This window comes from Marmota monax, unplaced genomic scaffold (genome assembly GCF_021218885.2).
Source record: "Marmota monax isolate L192 unplaced genomic scaffold, Marmota_monax_Labrador192_F-V1.1 WCK01_AAM20220418_F8-fsc00215, whole genome shotgun sequence".
Taxonomy (NCBI): Eukaryota; Metazoa; Chordata; class Mammalia; order Rodentia; family Sciuridae; genus Marmota; species Marmota monax.
The window spans coordinates 3186993-3207771 of NW_026695214.1; the positions used below are offsets into that span (position 1 = coordinate 3186993).

Sequence of the window (20779 nt, forward strand, 5' to 3'; positions counted from 1 at the left end):
GTGACAGACAGTGACCCCTGGTTCTCATCCAGTCACTTACAGGGGACCATGGTTCTCATTTAATGACTAACAAGGACCCCTGGTTCCCATCCATTGACTGAAAGGAGACCCCTGGTTTTCATCCAGTGACTGACAGGGGACACCTTGTTCTCATCAGTGACTGAGAGGGGACCCCTGGTTCTCATCCAATAACTGGCAGGGGAACCCTGGTTTTCATCCAGTGACTTACAGGGGACCCCTTGGTCTCAACCAGTGATTGACAGGAACCCTGGTTCATAACCAGTGACTGACTGGGGAACCTGGTTCTAAACCAGTGACTGACAGGGGACCCCTGGTTCTCATCCAGTAACTGAGAGGGTACCCCTGGTTCTCATCCAGTGACTGACAGGGGACCCTTTGTTCTCATCCAGTGACTGACATGGACCCTGGTTCATATCCTGTGACTGAGAGTCGACCCCTGGTTCTCATCCAAGGACTGACAAGAGAACACAGGTTCTCATCCAGTGACTGACAGGGGACCCCTGATTCTCATCCAGTGATTGACAAGGGACCCTTGGTTCTCATCCAGTGACTGACATGGACCCTGGTTCTCATCCAAGGACTGACAGGGGAAAACTGGTTCTCATCCAGTGACTGACAAGAACACCTGGTTCCCATCCAGTTACTGACTGAGGACCCCTGGTTCGCATCCATTGACTGACAGGGGACCCTGGTTCTGATCCAGTGACTGAGAGGGAACCCCTGGTTCTCATCCAGTGAATGACAGGGGAACCCCTCATTCTCATCCAGTGATTACAGTGGACTGCTTGTTCTCATCCAGTGACTGACAGGGGACCTCTAGTTCTCACTTAGTGACTGACAGGGGACCCTGGTTCTTATCCAGTGACTCAGAGGGACCCCTTGTTCTCATCACAGGGGGCCCGGGGTTACCACCAGTGACTGACAGGGGACCCCTGGACTTCACCAGTGACTGACAGGGGACCCATGGTTCTCATCCAGTGACTGACAGGGGAACTCTGGTTCTCAGCCAGTTACTGACAGTGGACCCCTGGTTCTCATACAGTGACTTACAGAAGACCCCTGTTTCTAATCCAGTAACTGACATGGGACCCCTGGTTCTCATACAATGATGTAAGGGACCCTGGTTCTCATTCAGTGACTTACAGGGGACCCTGTGTTCTCATCCAATGAGTAACAGGTGACCCCTGGTTCTCATCCAGTGACTGAAAGGGACCCCTGGTTCTCATCCAGTGACTGATAGGGGACACCTAGTTCTCATCAAATGACTTACATGGGACCCAGGTTCATAGCCAGTGAATGACAGGGAACCCCTGGTTCTCATCCAGTGACTGTCAGGGACCCTGGTTCTCATCCAATTACTGAAATGGGACCCCTGGTTCTCATCCAGTGACTGACAGGGGACACCTGGTTCTCATTTACTAACTTACAGGGGACACTTCTTCATACCCAGTGACTGACAGGGGATCCCTGGTTCTCATACAGTGACTGACAGGGGATCCTGTTTCGTATCCAGTGACTGACAGGGGACCCATGGTTCTCATCCAGTAATTGTCAGGGTACACTGGTTCTCATCCAGTGACTGACAGGGACTCCTGGTTCTCATCCAGTTACTGACAGGGGACAAAAGTTCTCATCCAGTTACTGACAGGGTCCCATGGTTTCCATACAGTGACTGACAGGGGACCACTTGTTCTCATCCAGTGACTGACAGGGACCCCTGGTCTATACCCAGTGACTGACAGGGACCCCTGGCCTATACCCAGTGACTGACAGGGGACCCCTTGTTCTCATACATTGAAAGACAGGGGATCCTGGTTCTCATCCAGTGACTGACAGGGGATCCTGGTTCATATCCAGGGACTGACAGGGGACCATGGTTCTAATACAGTGACTCACAGGGGACCCCTGGTTCTCATCCAGTAAGTGAGAGGGTACCCCTTGTTCTCATCCAGTGACTGACAGGGGACAACTGGTGCTCATCCAGTGACTTACAGGGACACCTGGTTTCCATCCAGTGACTGACAGGGGACGCCTGGTTCTTAAACAGTGACTGAGAGTGGACCTCTTGTTCTCATGCAATGACTGAGAAAGTAACCCTGATTCTCATCCAGTGACTGACAGGGGACACTGGTTCTCATCCAGTGACAGACAGGTTACTCCTGGTTCAAATCCAGGGACTGACAGGGAACCCATGGTTCTCATCCAGTAATTGACAGGGGACACTGGTTCTCATCCAGTGACAGACAGGTTACTCCTGGTTCAAATCCAGGGACTGACAGGGAACCCATGGTTCTCATCCAGTAATTGACAGGGGACACTGGTTCTTATCCAGTGACTGACAGGGACCCCTGTTTCTCAATTAGTGAATGACAGAGAACTACTGTTTCTCATCCAATGACTGACAGGGGACCCTGTTTCATATCAGGTGATTGACAGTGGTCCCCTGGTTCTCATCCAGTTACAGACAGGGGACCCTGGTTTTCATCCAGTGATTGAGAGGGGACCCCTGGTTCTCATTCAATTTTTGACAGGGGTCCTTGGTTCATATCCAGTGACTAACAGGAGACCCCAGGTTCTCAACCAGTGAGTGACAGAGGATGCCTGGTTCTCATCTAGTGACTCACAGGGACACCTTGTTGTCATCCAGTGACTGATAGGGGAACCATGGTTCCCATTAAATGACTGACAGGGGACCATCATTCATATACAGTGAGTGACAGGGGACCACTGGTTCTCATACAGTGACTGACAGGGGACCTGGGTTCTCAACCAGTGACTGACAGGGGACCCCTGGTTCTCATATAGTGACTGAGAGGGGAACCCTGGTTCTCATCCAATGACTGACAGGGAACATTGATTCATATCCAGTGACTGACAGGGGACCCCTGGTTCTCATCCAATGACTGACAGGGAACATTGATTCATATCCAGTGACTGACAGGGGACCCCTGGTTCTCATACAGTTAATGACAGGGGACAGTGGTCCTCATCCAGTGACTGACAGGGACCCCTGGTTCTCATGTCGTGACTGACAGTGGACACATGGCTCTCATCCAGTGACTAACAAAGATCCCAGGTTCCCATCCAGTGACTGACAGGGGACCCCTGGTTCTCATCCATTGACTGACAGGGGACCCCTTGTACTCATCAGTGACTGACAGTGGACCCCTGGTTCTCATCCAGTGACTGACAGGGTAACCCTGGTTCTCATCCAGTGACTGAGAGGGACCCTGGTTTTAATCCAGTGTCTGACAGGGGACCTGTGGTTCTCATATAGTTAATGACAGGGACACTGCTTCTCATACAGGGACTGACCGGAGACCCCTGGTTCTCATGCAGTGACTGACAGGGGACCCTGGTTCTCATCCAGTGAATAACTGGGACCCCTGATTCTCATCCAGTGACTGATAGGAGACCCCTGGTTCTTATCCAGTGACTGACAGGAGACCCCTGGCTCTCATCCAGTGACTCACAGGGACCCCTGGTTCTCATCCAGTGACTCTCAGTGGACTCTGGTTCATATCCAGTGACTGACAGAGGACTCCTGGTTCTCATTCAGTAACTGACAGGGGACTCTGTTTCTCAGCCAGTGACAGACAGGGGACCCCTGCTTTTCATCCAGTGACTAATAGGGGACCCCTGGATCTCACCGTGTGACAGACAGGGGAGTTCTGGTTCTCATCCAGTGACTGATAGGAGAGCCCTTTTTCTCATTCCGTGACTGACAGGGGACCTCTGGTTTTCACCCAGTGACAGACAGGGGAACCCTGGTTCTCATCCACTGACTGACAGGGGACCCCTGGTTCTCATCCAGTGACTGACAGGGAACCTGGTTTTCATTCAGGGACTGACAGGACCCCCTGGATCTCATCCAGTCAGTGAATGACTGGGGAACCTGGTTCTCATCCATTGACTGACAGGGGACCCTGGTTCTCATCCAATGACTTACAGGAGATCCTGGTTCTCATTAAGTTACTGACAGGAATATCCTGGTTCTCATCCAGTGACTGACAGAAGAACCCTGGTTCGTATTTAGTGACTGACAGGAGACCCTGGTTGTCATCCAATGACTGCCAGGGGAAACCCTGCTTCTCATCCCTTGACTGACAGAGGAACCTGGTTCTCATCCGGTGACTGAGAGGAGACCCCTGGTTCTCATCCAGTGACTGACAGGGGACCCTGGTCCTCATCCAGTGAATAATAGGGACCCCTGATTCTCATCCAGTGACTGATAGGAGACCCCTGGTTCTCATCCAGTGACTGACAGGGGACCCTGGTCCTCATCCGGTGACTGACAGGAGACCTTGGTTCTCATTCATTGATTGACAGGGGAACCTGGTTCTCATCCATTGACTGACAGGGACCCCTGGTTCTCATCCAGTAAGTGACAGGGGACCCTGGGTTTTTATCCAGTGATCACAGGGACACTGATAATCATTCATCGATTGACAGAGGACTCTTGTTCATATCCAGTGAGTGACAGGTACCCTGGTTCTCATCCAGGGACTGACAGGAGACAGCTGGTTCCCATCCAGTGACTGACAGGGGACCCTTGTTCTCATCCAGTGACTGACAGGGGACACTTGGTTCTCATCCAGTGACTGACAGGGGACACATGGTTCTCATCCAGTGACTGACAGGGACCCTGGTTCTCATCCAGTGACTGACGGTGTAACCCTGGTTCTCATCCAGTGACTGACAAGGGACCACAGTTCTCATCCAGTGACTGAGAGGAGAAACGTGGTTCTAATAGAGTGACTGAGAGGGGACCCCTGGTTCTCATCTAGTGACTGACAGGGACTCCTGGTTTTCATCCAGTGACTGACAGGGGACCCTGTTCTCATCCAGTGATTGAAGGAGACCCTGGTTCTCATCCAGTAATGGACAAGGGACCCTGGGTTTTTATCCAGTGACTCACAGGGACACTGATAATCATTCAGTGATTGACAGAGGACTCTTGTTCATATCCAGTGAGTGACAGGTACCCTGGTTCTCATCCAGGGACTGACAGGAGACAGCTGGTTCCCATCCAGTGACAGACAGGGGACCCTTCTTCTCATCCAGTGACTGACAAGGGACCACAGTTCTCATCCAGTGACTGAGAGGAGAAATGTGGTTCTAATAGAGTGACTGAGAGGGGACCCCTGGTTTTCATCTAGTGACTGACAGGGACTCCTGGTTTTCATCCAGTGACTGACAGGGGACCCAGTTTTATATCTAGAGACTGATAAGGGAACCGTGGATCTCATCCAGTAACTTACAAGAAACACTGGCTCTCATCCTGTGACTGACAGTGGACACCTGGTTCTCATCCAGTGACCTACAGTGGACCCCTGGTTCTCAGACAGTGACTGAGAGTGTACCCCTGTTTCTCATTCAGTGACTGACAGGGGACCCCTGGTTCCACCCAATGACTGACAGTGAACCCTTGGTTCTCATTCAGTGACTGACAGGGACCCTGGTTCTCATCCAGGGACTGACAGGATATCACTGGATCTCATCCTGTGACTTACAGGGGACCCTGGTTTTCATCCAGTGACTGACTCTGGACCCTGGTTGTCATTCAGTGACTGACAGGGGACCTCTGGTTCTCACCGATGACAGACAGCAGACCTCTGGTTGTCATCCATTGACTGAGAGGGGGACTGCTGGTTCTCATCCAGTGACTGACAGGGAACTTGGTTTTCCTTCTAGGACTGTCAGGACCCCCTGGATCTCATCCAGGTAGTGAATGACAGGGTACCCTGGTTTTCATCCAATGACTGACAGAGGATCCCTGGTTCTCATCCAATGACTGACAGGAGATCCTGGTTCTCATCCAGTTAGTGACAGGAAAACCATGGTTCTCATCCAGTGACTGACAGAAGAATCCTGGTTCTTATTTAGTGACTGACAGGGGAGCCTGGTTGTCATCCAATGACTGAAAGGGAAACCCTGGTTCTCATCCATTGACTGACAGGGGAACCTGGTTCTCATCCAGTGACTGACAGGGGACCCTGGTTCTCATCCATTGATTGACAGGGGAACCTGGTTTTCATCCAGTGACTGACAGGAAACCCCTGGTTCTCCTCCAGTGACTGACAGGGGACCCCTGGTTCTCATCCAGTGACTTAAAGGACCCTGGTTCTCATTTTGGGACTGACAACAGACCCCTGGATCTCATCCAGTGACTTCAAGGAGACTCCTGGTTCTTTTCCATTGACTGACAGGGACCACTGATTCTCATGCAGTAACTGACAGGGGACCCCTGGTTCTCATCCAGTGACTGACAGGGACCCTGATAATCATCCAGTGACTGACAGAGGACTCTTGTTCATATCCAGTGAGTGACAGGGACACTGGTTCTCATCCAGGGACTGACAGTGGACCCCTGGTTCTCAATCAGTGACTGACACGGGACCCCAGTTCTCATCCAGTGACTGACAGAGTCTTTTGGTTCTCATCCTGTGACTGACAGGGGATACCTGTTTCTCATCCAGTGACTGAGAGTGTACCCCTCTTTCTCATTCAGTGACTGACAGGAGAACCCTTGTTCCACCCAGTGACTGACAGTGAACCCTTGGTTCTCATCCAGTGACTCACAGGGGATCTCTGCTTCTCATCCACTGGCTGACATGGACCCTGGTTCTCATCCAGGGACTGAGAGGAGACCCCTGCATCTCATACAGTGACTTACACGGGACCCCTGGTTCTCATCCAGTGACTGACAGGAACCCCTGGTTCTCATCCAAAGACTGACAGAGGAACCCTGGTTCTCATCCCGTGACTGACAGGGGACCTGGTTCTTATCCAGTGACTGAGAGGGAACCCCTGGTCCTCATCTAGTGAATGACAGCAGTACCCCTGTTTCTCATCCTGTGACTGACAGGGGACCCATGGTTCTCATTTTCACACTGACAGTTTACCCTGGTTTTTATCCAGTGACTGATAGTGACCCCTTGTTCTTATCACAGGGGACCCCTGGTTATCACCAGTGACTGACAGAAGACCCCTGGTTCTCATCCAGTAACTTACAAGGGACACTGGTACTTATCCAGTGACAGACCAGGACCCCTGGTTCTCATCCAGTGACAGGGGACCCCTGTTTCTCATCCAATGACTGACAGGGGACCCTGGTTCATATCAGGTGACTGACAGTGGACCTTTGGTTATTATCCAGTTACTGACAGGTGACCCTGGTTCTTATCAAGTGACGGACAGGGGACTCTTGGTTCTTATCCAGTGACTGAGTAGGGACCTTGGTTCTCATCCAATGATTGACAGGGGTCCTTGGTTCATATCAAGTGACTATAAGGGACCCTATTTTCTCATCCAGTGACTGACAGAAGACCCCTGGTTCTCATCCAGTAATGGACAGGAGACACTGGTTCTCATCCAGTGACTGACAGAAACCACTGTTTCTCATCCAGTGACTGACAGGGGACCCCTTGTTCTCATTCAGTGACTGACAGGGGACGCTGGTTCATATCCAGTGAGTGACAGGGGACCCCTGGTTCTCATCCAGTGACTGACAGGGGACCCCTAGTTCTCATGCAGTGACTGACAGAGGACCCCTTGTTCTCATCATGTGACAGACAGGAGACTTCTGGTTCTCATCCAGTGACTGACAGGGACACCTGGTTCTCATGCAATGACTGACAGGGGACATTTATTCTCATCCATTGACTGACAGGGGACCCCTGGTTCTCATCCAGTGACTGACAGTGGAGCCATGGTTCTCATCCAGTGACTGACAGAGGACCACTTGCTCTAATCCAGTGACTGAGAGGGGAGCCCTTGTTCTCATCAGTGACTGAGAGGGGAGCCCTGGTTCTCATCCAGTGACTGACAAGGACACTGGTTTTCATCATGTGACTGACAGGGGACACTGGTTCTCAACCAGTGACTGACAGGACACCCCTGGTTCTCATCCAGTGACTCACAGGGGACCCCTGGTTCTCATCTAGTAACTGACAGGGACCCCTGGATCTCATCCAGTGACTCTCAGATGAACCTGGTTCATATACAGTGACTTACAGGAGACCCCTGTTTCTCATTCAGTAACCTACGGGGGACCATGGTTCGAATCCATTGACTGTCAGGGGATCCCTCTGTTCTCATTCAGTGACTGACAGGGGACCCCTAGTTCTCATCCATTGACTTACATGGGGCCCCTGGTTCTCATCATGTGAAAGACAAGGGACTTCTTGTTCTCATCCAATGACTGACAGCGGACCCCGGTTCTCATCCAGTGACTGACAGGGGACCCCTGGTTCTCATCAAGTAACTGACAGGGAACCCTAGTTCCCATCCAATGACTGAGAGGGGACCACTTGTTCTCACCCAGTGACTGACAGGGGATACGTGGTTCTTATCCAATGACTGACAGTGGACCCCTGGTTCTCATCCAGTGACTAACAGGGACCCTTATCTCATCCAGTCTCAGACAGGGGACACTGGTTCTCATCCACTGACTGACAGGAGACCCCTGGTTCTTATCAAGTGACTCACAGGGGACCCCTGGTTCTCATCTAGTGACCGACAGGGACATCTGGATCTCATCCAGTGACTCTCAGGGGACCCTGGTTCATATGCTGTAACTGACAGGAGACCCCTGGTTCTCATTCAGTAACTGACAGGGTACCATGGTTCTCATCCAGTGACTGACAGGGTACACCTGGTTCTCATCCAATGACTGACAGGGAACATTGATTCATATCCAGTGAATCAAAAGGCAGGAAATAAAATGGTTTTTATTCCATAGAATAGAATTCCCATTTTGTCATTCCAGAAGAGATTGTTTTCTGTTGAGGGAACACATCCAAAGGCCACCTGTGGGGGTCCTCTCTGTGGGAGGGCTGGGTGTGCTGAGGGTGCTTGTTTGCAGATGGAGCTAAATCAGGTGGGATACAAAATACATCTTTGAAGTCACTTGGAGAAGGACAGAAGGAATGAGAAAAAAACAAAAACAACACCAACAAACCAACCTCAGATGCCTGGAGGAAGCCTTTGGTGGGTTTCTGGAGGGACTAGTGCATAGAGTATGAAGGGCGGGCCGTCTCCCACCCCAGCTGGACCCACCGTCAGTGAGGTCTGCGCTCACTAATGGGGTGTGGAAATGGACTAGCTTTTACCCGGGATGTCACAAAATGCCCAGGTCTTGGGAGGCGCTGGCTGAGACCAGGGTTGGCCCGTGGCCGTCACATCCCGGGTTTCCATACCACCTTGCTGACACCTGGGGAGCTCAGCGCTGCCCCCACCATTGCCTCCCCAGCAGCAGCATCAGCAGCTCTCAGCCAGCCTGCCAGAAGAGGGAAGGCATCCTTCCTAAGGTACTGAGGGGGCACGGAGGCTCAGTAAGGGACCTACACAGCAGAGGTGGGAGAGGACGCGCTGACCTCCACTGGTTCTCATCCAGCAACTGGCATAGGACTCTGTTTCTTATACAGTGACTTACAGAAGAATGCTTTTTCGTATCCAGTGACTGACATGGGACCCTGGTTCTCATCCAGTGACTGACAGGGGACACTAGTTTTTATCCATTGACTGACAGGGGACACTGGTTCTCATCCAGTAACTGTCAGGGAACCCCTGGGTCTCATCCAGTGAATCACAGGGACGCTGGTTCTCATCCAGTGAGTGACCGGGGACCCATGGTTCCCATCAAATGACTGACAGGGGACCACTTGTTCTCATACAATGACTGACAGGAAACCCTGGTTCTCATCTAGTGACTGACAGGGGACCCCTGATTATAATCCAGTGAGTGACAGGAGACTCTGGAGGCCAGCCTGGGCAACTTGGCCAGACCCTGTCCCAAAATAAAGAGGACTGAGGATGAAGCTCAGTGGCAGAGCCTGCTTGGTTTCTATGCCCAGTGCAGGGGGAAGCTGTGTGTGTGTGTGGGGGGGCATTGGTGGGGATCCAGGGTGGGAGCCCTGGGGAGGAGTCAGGGATTTTGTGCTTCTGCCTCCAAAGTGCCCAGAGGACAAACATTTGCCATACCCTAATGCCTTCCCCTTGGTGGCACCAGGACTCCTGGGATGACTAATGGGCATCCAGGCTCACCCTGTTCTGCAGGGTCCTTTCCAACACACACAATCATCCTCACTTATACCCAGGAAAAAGCCCTCAATGACCCTGACCACTGCTTTCTTACCAGGACTTGCAGGCTGGCCCATGACCTTACCCTGCCTTTTTCTTTTCTAGCTCCCATAGTGAGCTAATTCTTTTGTCTTTGATTCCTGGGATTGAGAAACATCTCCAGCCTTTTAGAGGTGGTCTGGCTAAATGGTCCATGTTGGCCTGAAATTGCTGCTGCCCTCCCTTGGTCTCTCCTAAGTCCCTAGAGGATTACAGGCTTGAGCACCTGCCCACCCTGCCCTAAGCTAATTCTTCACATGAAAATAAGTCTAGCATATTGAGTGAGGGGTCAGTAGCGGGGGTAGAGCATACTTGTCTCAAGGACCCCACTCTGCTCCTCAACTAAGGGGGACAGGCAGGGATGAAATGGAATCTGTTTTCCCCTAGAGCCATTATTTCTGGATGCCCAGCTGTGACCCTTAACTCTAGCCTATTTTCAATATGTCTAATTTCTAGTGGCCTGTGTCCTCCCCTCCACGCCCCCCCCCCATACTGGGTATTGAGCCAAGGGCTACTTAACCACTGAGCAACATCCCCAGCCCTTTTTTGTGTTTTATTTAGAGACAGGGTCTCTCTGAGTTCCTTAGCACCTCACCATTGCTGAGGGTGGCTTTGAACTCATGAACCTCCTGCCTCAGCCTCTGGAGCTGCTGGGATTACAGGCGTGCTCCACTGTGCCTGGCCCTTGACTGTGGGCTTTACTCCTGGCGGAAGTGATGGCTGCACTGCACAGGAAACACCCTGGAGCTTATAGCTGGGGTCTGGAGGTGGACTCAGGTGTGGTCAGCTTCCACTGATGCACAGAGGCTGCCACTTGGGACTGTGGACAAGTCAGGAAGGGGACACTGAGATTGCTGCAGGCACAGTGACAGACCTCAGAAGAGAAGCTGCATTTGCTACTAGAGATGACACAGGATGGGGTGCCTGTGGGTGCATTTGGGAATCCTGTGGCCCTGGAATGCAGTGAATGACTTTTACTTCAAAAATGGCAGCACACCAGGTGCCTCCAGAGGGCGGAGCTTTGGTGTGATGATGGTCCCTCTTACAAATGTCCTGAAAACATGGGGAATAGTTGAGAGGAGGAATCACTGATAGGCAGCAGGTTGGGAACCTCCAGGGCCTTTATCAGAAGTTATCCACTAGAGCTCAAGGAGAACCCTGCCACCATCTCCAAGGCCAAGAGGGCCCCATCTTGGGCAGTTTTCCTGATTCCAAAAAACAAAATAAAACAAAACAAAAACACTCTGTGCATCAACGCACAGAACCAAAAAGCCCTTGTAGTAAATGACTCAAGTCTTTATTAATTAGCATCCTGTATTTAAAAAGACAAAGGAGGAAGCCTTCCCTGGATGCACAGGAAGGACAGAGGTAGATGGGCTCAGGAAGCCTTCTGAGCACCGGGAGGCAACACCCTCCGGGAGTGCGCCTTCACCGAGGGGTGCTCCAGGACCTGAGCCAGGGGAAGCCGCTCTGAGGGCTGGTATCTCAGAAGCTTGGAGACCAAGTCCTGGGCCCCCTCGGGCATGGAGGGGGGAAACGTCACATCCACCTGATGAGGCCAAGAAGAAACAAGGGAAGTCTGGTTCATTTCTTTGCTCCATGTTCTCTGTGACTCTTCGAGGCACTCCTCGGGACCGTAGCAGGTGACCTCATGTGTGTGCCCCAGTCCCCCCAGGCTCAGCAGCTGCCCCCACCCAGCTCCCCGTGTATGCCCGCTGTGTGGCCATCCCACCTTGAGGATGCGCCTCTGGGTCTCGCTCTGAGAGGGGCTCTCAAAGGGTGGCCGTCTCACCAGCAGCTCGTAGCAGAGCACCCCGAGGCACCACAGGTCCACCTTCTCATCGTAGGTCCTGCCTTCCACTATTTCTGGGGGCAAGTAGTCCAGAGTCCCACACATAGTCTGTCTCCTGGTGGAGGGAGAGGGGAGCACTGTGCAGAGGCCCAGATCAGGGAAATCCTGGAAGTCCCTGCCCAAGCACCGGGGTTTGAAGACACCAACATTTAACATGGACCAAGGTACAGAGAAAGAAGGACCGCTAACAATGTGTGTTGAAATTCATGCAATCATTTAGCTCATGATCCAGAACGCTTTCACAAAAATATTCTCAGCATCAAGAAACAGAGTGATGGTACATTAAGGACCCAGTGAATGGATTCTAATCTATTCATACAGAACAATACACTGCTGGAAGTATGGGCAATGGTCCATAAGTTATTAGGTATTTACATGAAATCTTATTGCTAAAGTCATACATTAACAAAGATCAGAAAATAAAAGTTCCAGTTGGGCCACAATAAATCTTTAAGTTGCAGTACTGGAGATTGAACCCAGAGACCCTCTACCACTCAGCTACATCTCCAGCCCAGGAAATATTTGACCATTTTCTACTTAAAAATGGCAGTGTTCAGGTACAAACCCAGGTTTGTATCTAGGTCTTACATTTGCAATGAATTCAACTGGGCCACTCTTCACTGGCACCCAGGGCCTACCCAACGACTATCTGACCTACCTGAGGGAGGGGGCGTGCACAGACCAGCCAAAGTCTGCAATCTTCACCTCACCCATCAGACCCAGCAGCAGATTTTCTGGCTTAATGTCCCTGTGAATCACCTTATTGTTGTGGCAGTATGTCAGGGCGTCTGCCAACTCCTCCATTATCTGTGAACAAAGTGAAGGCATCTGAAAGGCAAGCCTTCCACACTTCCCATCAGACAGAATGCTCCTCGTGAACCTTGGGAGTGCAGAGGAATCTTGCTCTTGGCAACTCACCCCAATACCACCTTTTAGTGGCACCAGAGGTCCAGTTTGGGAAGGGGAAAGGATGGATGTTGAACTGGACAGGTCCTATTGCCCTCCCACAGCAAGTAGCCAGACAGAACCTCCACTGAGCCAATCACCATCTCCCAAAACACTTGAGCCCCAACAGAGGGAATAGGAGAACCAGGAGGCTACCTGGAGTCAGTCATTCATCCTGATAGCAACCCGCCCAGCCACCACTGTTGGCATGGCCATGGCTGTGGGTCCTGTCCTGGTGCCCTCTAGAAATCTCCCGTTACTGCTGGGCACAGTGGTGCATGCCTGTAATCCCAGAGGCTCTGGGGGCTGAGGCAGGTAGAGAATGAGTTCAAAGCCAGCCTCAGCAATGGTGAGGCACTAAGCAACTCAGTGAGACCCTGTGTCTAAATGAAATACAAAACAGCGCTGGGGATGTGGCTCAGTGGTTGAGTGCCCCTGAGTTCAATTCTCAGAATCCATTCCCCCTCCCCCAATACAAAAACAAAAACAAAAAAACTTCTAGTTATGAGTTCCATACATTTATTTAGTAAATCCCTCATAGCCTTTCAATAAGTGTTTTTGGCTCCTTATATTGTACAAGAGAGTAGAGTCAGACTCAAGAAATAATATTCTGGATACACATAGGGTAATTAAAGTATCAAAATGTGAGGATTATTCACTATCTAAAATTCTCAGAATAAAATTCAGAAATCAACTTAAACGGCAATCTGACCAGCCAGAGCCCCCCACTCCACCACAGGCCGGCAGTGAGCCCAAGGCCCCCAGAGCCCAGGCCCCCTCACCGTGGCTGTGTGCTGCTCATCCAAGGGGCCGCTTCTCTGCAGCAAGTTGTAGAGCTCACCCCTGGGAGCAAACTCCAGAATCAGGTATATCCGGAGAGAATCATAGAAATAGTTGCAGAGGCGTAGGATGTTCGGGTGTCTGCAGGAGGGACAGGGGGTGGGTCAAACTTCTCCCTGAGCCCAAAACTGCTGCTATCACTGAAAGACCCCAGCCCAATAACTTTAGGCCCAGTAATAAATCACCAGGGCTTGCTTCCGCACCTGCACAGACGTCAGATGTATTTTTCAGAAAATCAGTTAAGTGTAACCGATTAAGAAAGGACAGGATGGTTGGGAAAGGAGCCGGCATGGTTGGGCAAACGGGATCATACAATGAAAAACCATACAATGAATAACAAATGGTTTTTGTGTGGTTTTTCCAGGAACCTATAGTGAAAAACAAGTTTACCCTTTAAGTGACCTATATGCTGGATTCAAAAGAGCCAATGAGATACCTGTTACTGTGCTAGGAGGGAAACTGACCACTGTACCCTATAAAAGATCTGTACCCCAAAGCCCGGTGTGCCAGTTCACCGAAGCTCCGGCTGAGGTTTCGCTGAGCACCCGCAGGCGCCTGTGTATCAATAAATCACCTCTTGCTTTTGCAGCCAGTGCCTCGTGCGTCTTTCTTGGACAGGGAATTGGCGGGTCTTTCATTTGGCGAGCCAGCCAGGAGAACTCCTGTAACCCCATCCGGATCCCTGCCCGAGGAACACCCGATAACCACTGGGAGGTAAGCTGGCCAGTTCGTGTCGTTTTGTGTCTCTCTCTGTCTGGTTGTTATCTTGTTATCTGTTCATGCGCAGCGTCTGTACGATTATGCGTAATCGCTCTGTATTCTGGGCAGCTTGAGAAGGAGTTGACGAACTCGGACTTCTCCCCTGCCACCCTGGGAGACGTCCCAGGGGCTCAGGGAGGCCCATCTTGGGGGGGCCTCCAATGTTCTGTAGAGTACACTGTACTCGTGGGTGACGGAGGTGACGGTATCCCTCCTCTCCCTAATCCGTCAGGTACGTTCGGTTTGTGCTCGAGCCGCGCAGCGTTCTCTGTGTCCAGTCTGATATTTGTGTCTGTCTTCTTGCCTTTGCACTTTCTCACTCCATCTAAGACTAACATGGGGCAATCCATAACAACTCCTTTGAGTCTCACCCTTGACCATTGGCAGGACGTCCGAAATCGGGCAGACAACCAGTCAGTAAAAGTTAAGAAGAAAAAAAAAAAAAAGCGGCTCAGGGGCACCCGGCTCTCTCCCTCCCTCGTGGGGGTAGAAGGGAACGGGTCCCCAAACCTCCCGAGTGTTATCACAGGGCCAAGGAAGCGAACGGGTCTTCCTGGAGTCGGGCTGCTTGGAAATGCAGCCCAAGGCAGATGATAAATTCCATCTAAGGCTGAATACTGAGACTAGAGAAGCAATGTTTTCTTCCCCCCCCCATAACCGGCTTGAGTGCAAATAGAGATGCCTGCTGGGGATTTAACAACTTTGACATCTCGCTTTGACTTTTCTCAAAGCCCTGTCCTCATTATTAAATTGGTGTTAATTGGTTTTAGAGATGGGAACCAAATTTTCAGTCACAAATTTTGACACTCTCAAGGGGACTTTTAAGGAGTCCCCACTCTGCTTTCTTGGGGAAGCCTAGCACTCGAAACAACTGCAAGCAGAGGATGGACTTTTTGGGAGCTGGCTACTAAAAAGTTAAAAAAAAAAAAATGCCTAATGCCTAAGGTCAAACCAAACTGGAGGAACTGATCCTATGGGTGAAAGATAGGATTAAGGGACTCCCAGCAGCTGCCAGAGCCATTTAGCTCTGGGGAGTTCCCTGGGTCCTTATCTACATCTTAGGGATTACACCACCTCTGTTTACTTAAAAAGAAGGGACACTGAATGCAGTAAAGCCAGTCACACTGAGACCCTTGATTTTACACCTATAGTTGCCCCTACGTGAAAACATCTGGTCCACTCATGGGAAAGTCTATGGTGCCACTGATGGGAGTCATAATTAAATGAAAGTTTAAAACCTGGAGAGATATTTTCTTATCTGGTTGTCTGATTGTTTCTTAGAGATAATCTAGGTTAAATGTGTGTCTAAAAAAAATAATAATTTTTATTGTAACAATCTGGTATCTAAATGGGTTTCTAAAGCATTGCACTATCTTGCAGTTAAAAGTTGGGTGTAAGCAATTGTTTAGTTTGATTTCAGATAGTTCATACTAGAAAACTTAAATACTTGGGATAAAAAATTAAAGAGTTTCAATTTTGAACTGGGTAGCCTGAAAAGAAATTAAAACGTTGGTCTGGCTCATAAAAATGACATTAGATAATTAAATAGCAATAGTCTTAGAAATTTTCAAAGCTTAATTTCAGATATATATGGTAGTGTGTGAGCAAATTTAATGTAACTCAATGCTACTTTAGGAACTTTAGAACAAGCAAAGTGGCTTAGAGGTACTAAAGAAATTTCTTCTGATGGTAGAGGTCCTATTTCCAGTTTTATGTGAACAAGTTTTTCTAATGTAAAAAGATATGAAATTTTAAATTTTGGGAATTACTTCTTAAATTTGTATCATAATTTTCAACATCTAAACCTGGAAATATAACTTGAAGTAAATTGTATGGTATTTACTAACTACTGGCCAGTCATCTTTTTTTTTAGGACTCTTGTTTTTTCTTAGATTCTGTATTTTTTTGAGCTCGTGATTCTGATCCTGCAGACCTAGGTTAATGTTTTTCTGATCAGTAAAGTTTAAAAAAAAAAAAAAAAAAAAACACAAAAACATTGCAATGGAGATTTCATCTGCGAAAAGCTACGAGGCCTTTATTATTGTTATGTGTGCACACTCTTGTTATGTGTTGTATGTCGGTATGTCTGTATGTGTGTATGTCCATATATCCTGCAGTGATATAACAATTGACAGATGAGGAGCGCTCATAAAAAATAAAAAAAAATTAAAAAAAGATCCAAATATCTTTAATTCACGTGATTCAAACGGCTCAATTTAGATTGGGTAAACAGATAAAAGTAAAGATGTCCTCAAAATTAAGCTTATAAGTTTCTCTAGGTGTTCAAAAAGGCCCTAATAAAATGTTAACTCTGTTTAAATTTAAAAGTTTACAAGTATTGTTTCAAAATGTGAACAAAAGGAGGTTTATGTAATTATGGTGTTATAAATGTGTTCATATCTTCCAGGTATACAAGTCTGTAAGGTAGAAGCTTCAAAAGAACATTATATCAAGCTGGTGTTCTAAAGTTGTATGGTAATTTTAGGCTTAAAAAAAAAAAAACATGTTAGAGATTCAATTATATCATTTGTGTTCTATAACTGAACTTGTTATCAATAAGATATGTACTGTTCCATGTTACTTTCTACTCTAAGATACAATTTATGTATTTTTAAGTTAATAAGAGCCTAATCTGTGTGAAGGTTTTATTGCAAAACACAAAAGTACATTACTACTTTTCTACAAGAGGTTAAAAGCTTTCAGCCTTTAATTCATGTTTTAAGTGTGATATTATGTTGTGTTAGCTAAAGTTCATGTAAACTTGAACAACAATTTATGTAAACTTTGTAAAATGATCAGCTTCAGAACTATAGTACTTGAGATTTATAAAGAGCCCTGCCTTACTTGAGATAAGGCTCTGTCCCATCTCACTACATGTGAAAATGGCTATGAAAGAAGTAAGCCAGATTTCAGTACAGTTAAAGTTGTGTCCAAAAGTAGGTTTTTGCCAAGATTACTAGGATCTCAAACAGGAAATTATGATGTATAACCCTGCCAGAATTCAAGGTAGCTATTATATAAGCTAAATATGTTTTTACCCTAGCTAGTTTTGTTTTGTAGTTTGCTTATAGATGGTTTAAGGATTGCCTGTTAATGTTTTAAAGAGATATTGCTTTAAGAACACAACCTGGGTCAACATAAGATAAGGAGTTATCACCTACAGGATAAAGAGATAGACATTAAAGCCCAGTGCTCTTAATATAAGGCTGTTAACTTATTTGCTGGATGTTTAAGATCAAGTTTTTAAAATTAGTTAAATTAAAAGGGCCAAAAAAAACCCCCAATATTTGGCTCTTGCCCTCTGAGTCAGTCTGAATCAGGGAATAGGGGACTTCTCCAAAGGGCTCAGCAACTCTAGGCCACATAACCTCCTGAGCAGGGAGGTTAATGAGACCAGTGGAGGACAGAAAGCCAATCGGTACATTTGCTGTAAAGAGGAGGGTCATTAAAAAAGGGAGACATCCCTGATGCTTCTGAGGGAAGCCATATGGTCAAGCAAGGCCTGGACCCATCCTAGCGCAAATGACACTAGCAGAACTGAAAAGCTGCTATGAAGTTCCCGAAGACTCCCAGGATAACTCAGCTGACTGTAAACAATAGGTAGAAACAAAAGTCAGTTTGACTTGCTTCATCTTAAACACTTAGCAAAGACAGTCAAAGCCAAAACACAGCTGTTCCTGGACATCTTAAATGATAATAATAGTTAAATGTAACTTCCATAAATAAGTAGACTGGAGGCTACAAAAGAGATTCTTAGACAGAAATGCCTGATAACTGTCAAAGGGACTGCTAGAATAGTTTTAGTCTAAGGCCTTTATTTCTAGCCAACGCAGGTAGGCTTGATGTTTGCTAATATGGTTATCCAGCCCTAAGTAGCAGAATTAAAGATTTCTCTATTAGACACAGAGGTCATACTAGTAAAAGGATTTTGCAGGATCAGATGGCATTAAATTATTAAACTATATCTTAAAGAAAAAGACATCTGTAACCCTACATGTTAGTTGTTGTGTTGACATCCCTGACATTTCTGACAATGTGACAAATATCCTTAAAGATTTACCTGCTCAGATGGAAGCCATGTCCTCAGCAACTTTTTCGTGGAAACAATATCCTAGCTCCTAGTTCCTGGTACTGCCTGATGAAAAACATTGTTAATCTTTGTCTTGGCCATTATACTCATTGGCATATTTCTGTGCTGTGGCATTTATTACTGCATCAATATGGTTCCAGTACTAATAAGTTCTTGTTTCTCTTACAGACCACCCATCACTCAAATGGCCCTCCAACCTATTACTTCTCAATTAGACTTTCATCATGGACCACTCGATAGACCCGATATTTTTAAGGGGGACTCCAAACTGCTTGCCCCACGCCGTCCCTTTTCAGCCTGAAGAAGCCAGAAAGATTCTCTTCGTCCCCCTTCCTCACAGCAGTAAGGAGTTCCCAAATTAGGGAAAAAAAAAATGAAGCCAGATTTAAAGTTAGGTAGTCAGTGTAGTTAGATAAATCAGGGGTCTAATATCAAGTGACCAAGTCTATCACTGCCTTAGAGAAATCTCTCTCTTCCCTCGCAGAAGTCGTGCTACAAAATAGGAGGGGATTAAATCTGTGATTCCTTAGGAAAGATGGTCTCTGTATGGTTTTAAAGAAACAGTGTTGTTTTTATGCTGACCATAAGGGGGTGGTCCGGGAAACTATGGAGAAAGTCACTAAAAGGTTGGCAAAAAGGCAAAAAGAATTTGAAGCACAACAAGGATGGTTTGAACATTGGTTTAACAAATCCCCATGGTTAACTACTTTGCTATCCACCAGAGCGGGACCTTTAATTATTTTGCTGATAATCCTGACGTTTGGACCCTGCATACTCAATAGATTGGTGCAGTTTATGAAAGAAAGACTTTCTGTAATCCAGACTATGGTCCTTACTCAGCAATACCAGTTGCTTCAACAACAGACAGGGTCACAAACGAGCTTAATCCAAGAACCTGAGCAAGCAGGACAATGGATATAAGATTCTATCCATGATAAAGAAAAAGGGGGGAATGAAAGACCCCAGCCCAATAACTTTAGGCCCAGTAATAAATCACCAGGGCTTGCTTCCGCACCTGCACAGACGTCAGATGTATTTTTCAGAAAATCAGTTAAGTGTAACCGATTAAGACAGGACAGGATGGTTGGGAAAGGAGCCGGCACGGTTGGGCAAACGGGATCATACAATGAAAAACCATACAATGAATAACAAATGGTTTTTGTGTGGTTTTTCCAGGAACCTATAGTGAAAAACAAGTTTACCCTTTAAGTGACCTATATGCTGGATTCAAAAGAGCCAATGAGATACCTGTTACTGTGCTAGGAGGGAAACTGACCACTGTACCCTATAAAAGATCTGTACCCCAAAGCCCGGTGTGCCAGTTCACCGAAGCTCCGGCTGAGGTTTCGCTGAGCACCCGCAGGCGCCTGTGTATCAATAAATCGCCTCTTGCTTTTGCAGCCAGTGCCTCGTGGGTCTTTCTTGGACAGGGAATCGGCGGGTCTTTCATCACCAGTGACTGGTCACACAAGGGGCAAACTGTGCTGGGGTCAGGGACCATGGTCAGGATTGGGATGTCCACCCAGGGAGGAAACTTTATATGGTTGAACTGGAATGAGCAGCACAGAAAATCAAGGCCAAGGGCTTACTTGGGGGCAGTGGGAAAGGCCGGGTGGGGATGTGCAGCAGGAAGGGGAAACAGGTGTAGAGAGCCAGCGCGAGAGGCGCAGGCAGAGCCTGTCCTTACCGCAGGTGCGCCTGGATCTCGACTTCCCTGCGAAGCTGGTGCTCCAGTCCCGCCTTCTCGATCTGGGACTTGAAGAGGACCTTCAGGGCCACGATGAAATGGTTCTCCTTCAGTCGAGCCAGGTAGAGGTTCCCAAATCTGCCCTTGCCCAGAGGACGCCCGATTTCAAGGTCATAGATTGTGAAGGGCTTCCTAAGTGGACAGGAAGAAAGGAGCCCCAGTTCTGCAGGTGGAGAGGAGTAAGGGGCCCGAGGTCCTCTTCCCGGTCTTGAGGGCCCAGCCAGGGGTGTTTGGTTGGAAAACAGCAGCGCACGTCCAGGCGCCGACCCTCCACTCCACTCGCCCAGGCCGAGCTTGGCGCCCTCGGAAGCCCCTCCATTCCCCTTCCAGACGCCAAGGCTAAGCACTCACACGGCGGGGGTTCCGGGTTGCGTCTGGCCCACTGCAGCTCCTGGGAGGGGAG

The 20779-nt window shown here is 48.4% G+C and overlaps 1 protein-coding gene and 1 long non-coding RNA gene across 5 annotated transcripts; one reads left to right on the forward strand and one right to left on the reverse strand.

Moving 5' to 3' along the window:
- Positions 1-11492: 11492 nt before the first annotated feature.
- On the reverse strand, positions 11493-13194 carry LOC124084162 (aurora kinase C). Its single transcript, XM_046431139.2, has 3 exons — positions 12654-13194; positions 11876-12050; positions 11493-11692 (listed from the first exon to the last, which is right to left on the reverse strand). The coding sequence occupies exons 1-3, from the start codon at positions 12821-12823 to the stop codon at positions 11522-11524; spliced, it is 516 nt and encodes a 171-aa protein (XP_046287095.2). The 5' UTR covers positions 12824-13194; the 3' UTR covers positions 11493-11521.
- A 1183-nt stretch (positions 13195-14377) lies between these two features.
- Positions 14378-20029, forward strand: LOC131423694 (uncharacterized). 4 transcript variants are annotated; one of them, XR_009225578.1, is made up of 4 exons: positions 14378-14494; positions 16947-17014; positions 18798-18971; positions 19806-20029. It is a non-coding gene; the product is annotated as an uncharacterized LOC131423694 (long non-coding RNA). The 4 variants fall into 4 exon arrangements; XR_009225580.1 differs by having other exon boundaries at positions 14480-14494; positions 16947-16963; XR_009225579.1 differs by lacking the exon at positions 16947-17014 and having other exon boundaries at positions 14389-14494.
- The last annotated feature ends 750 nt before the right edge of the window (positions 20030-20779 follow it).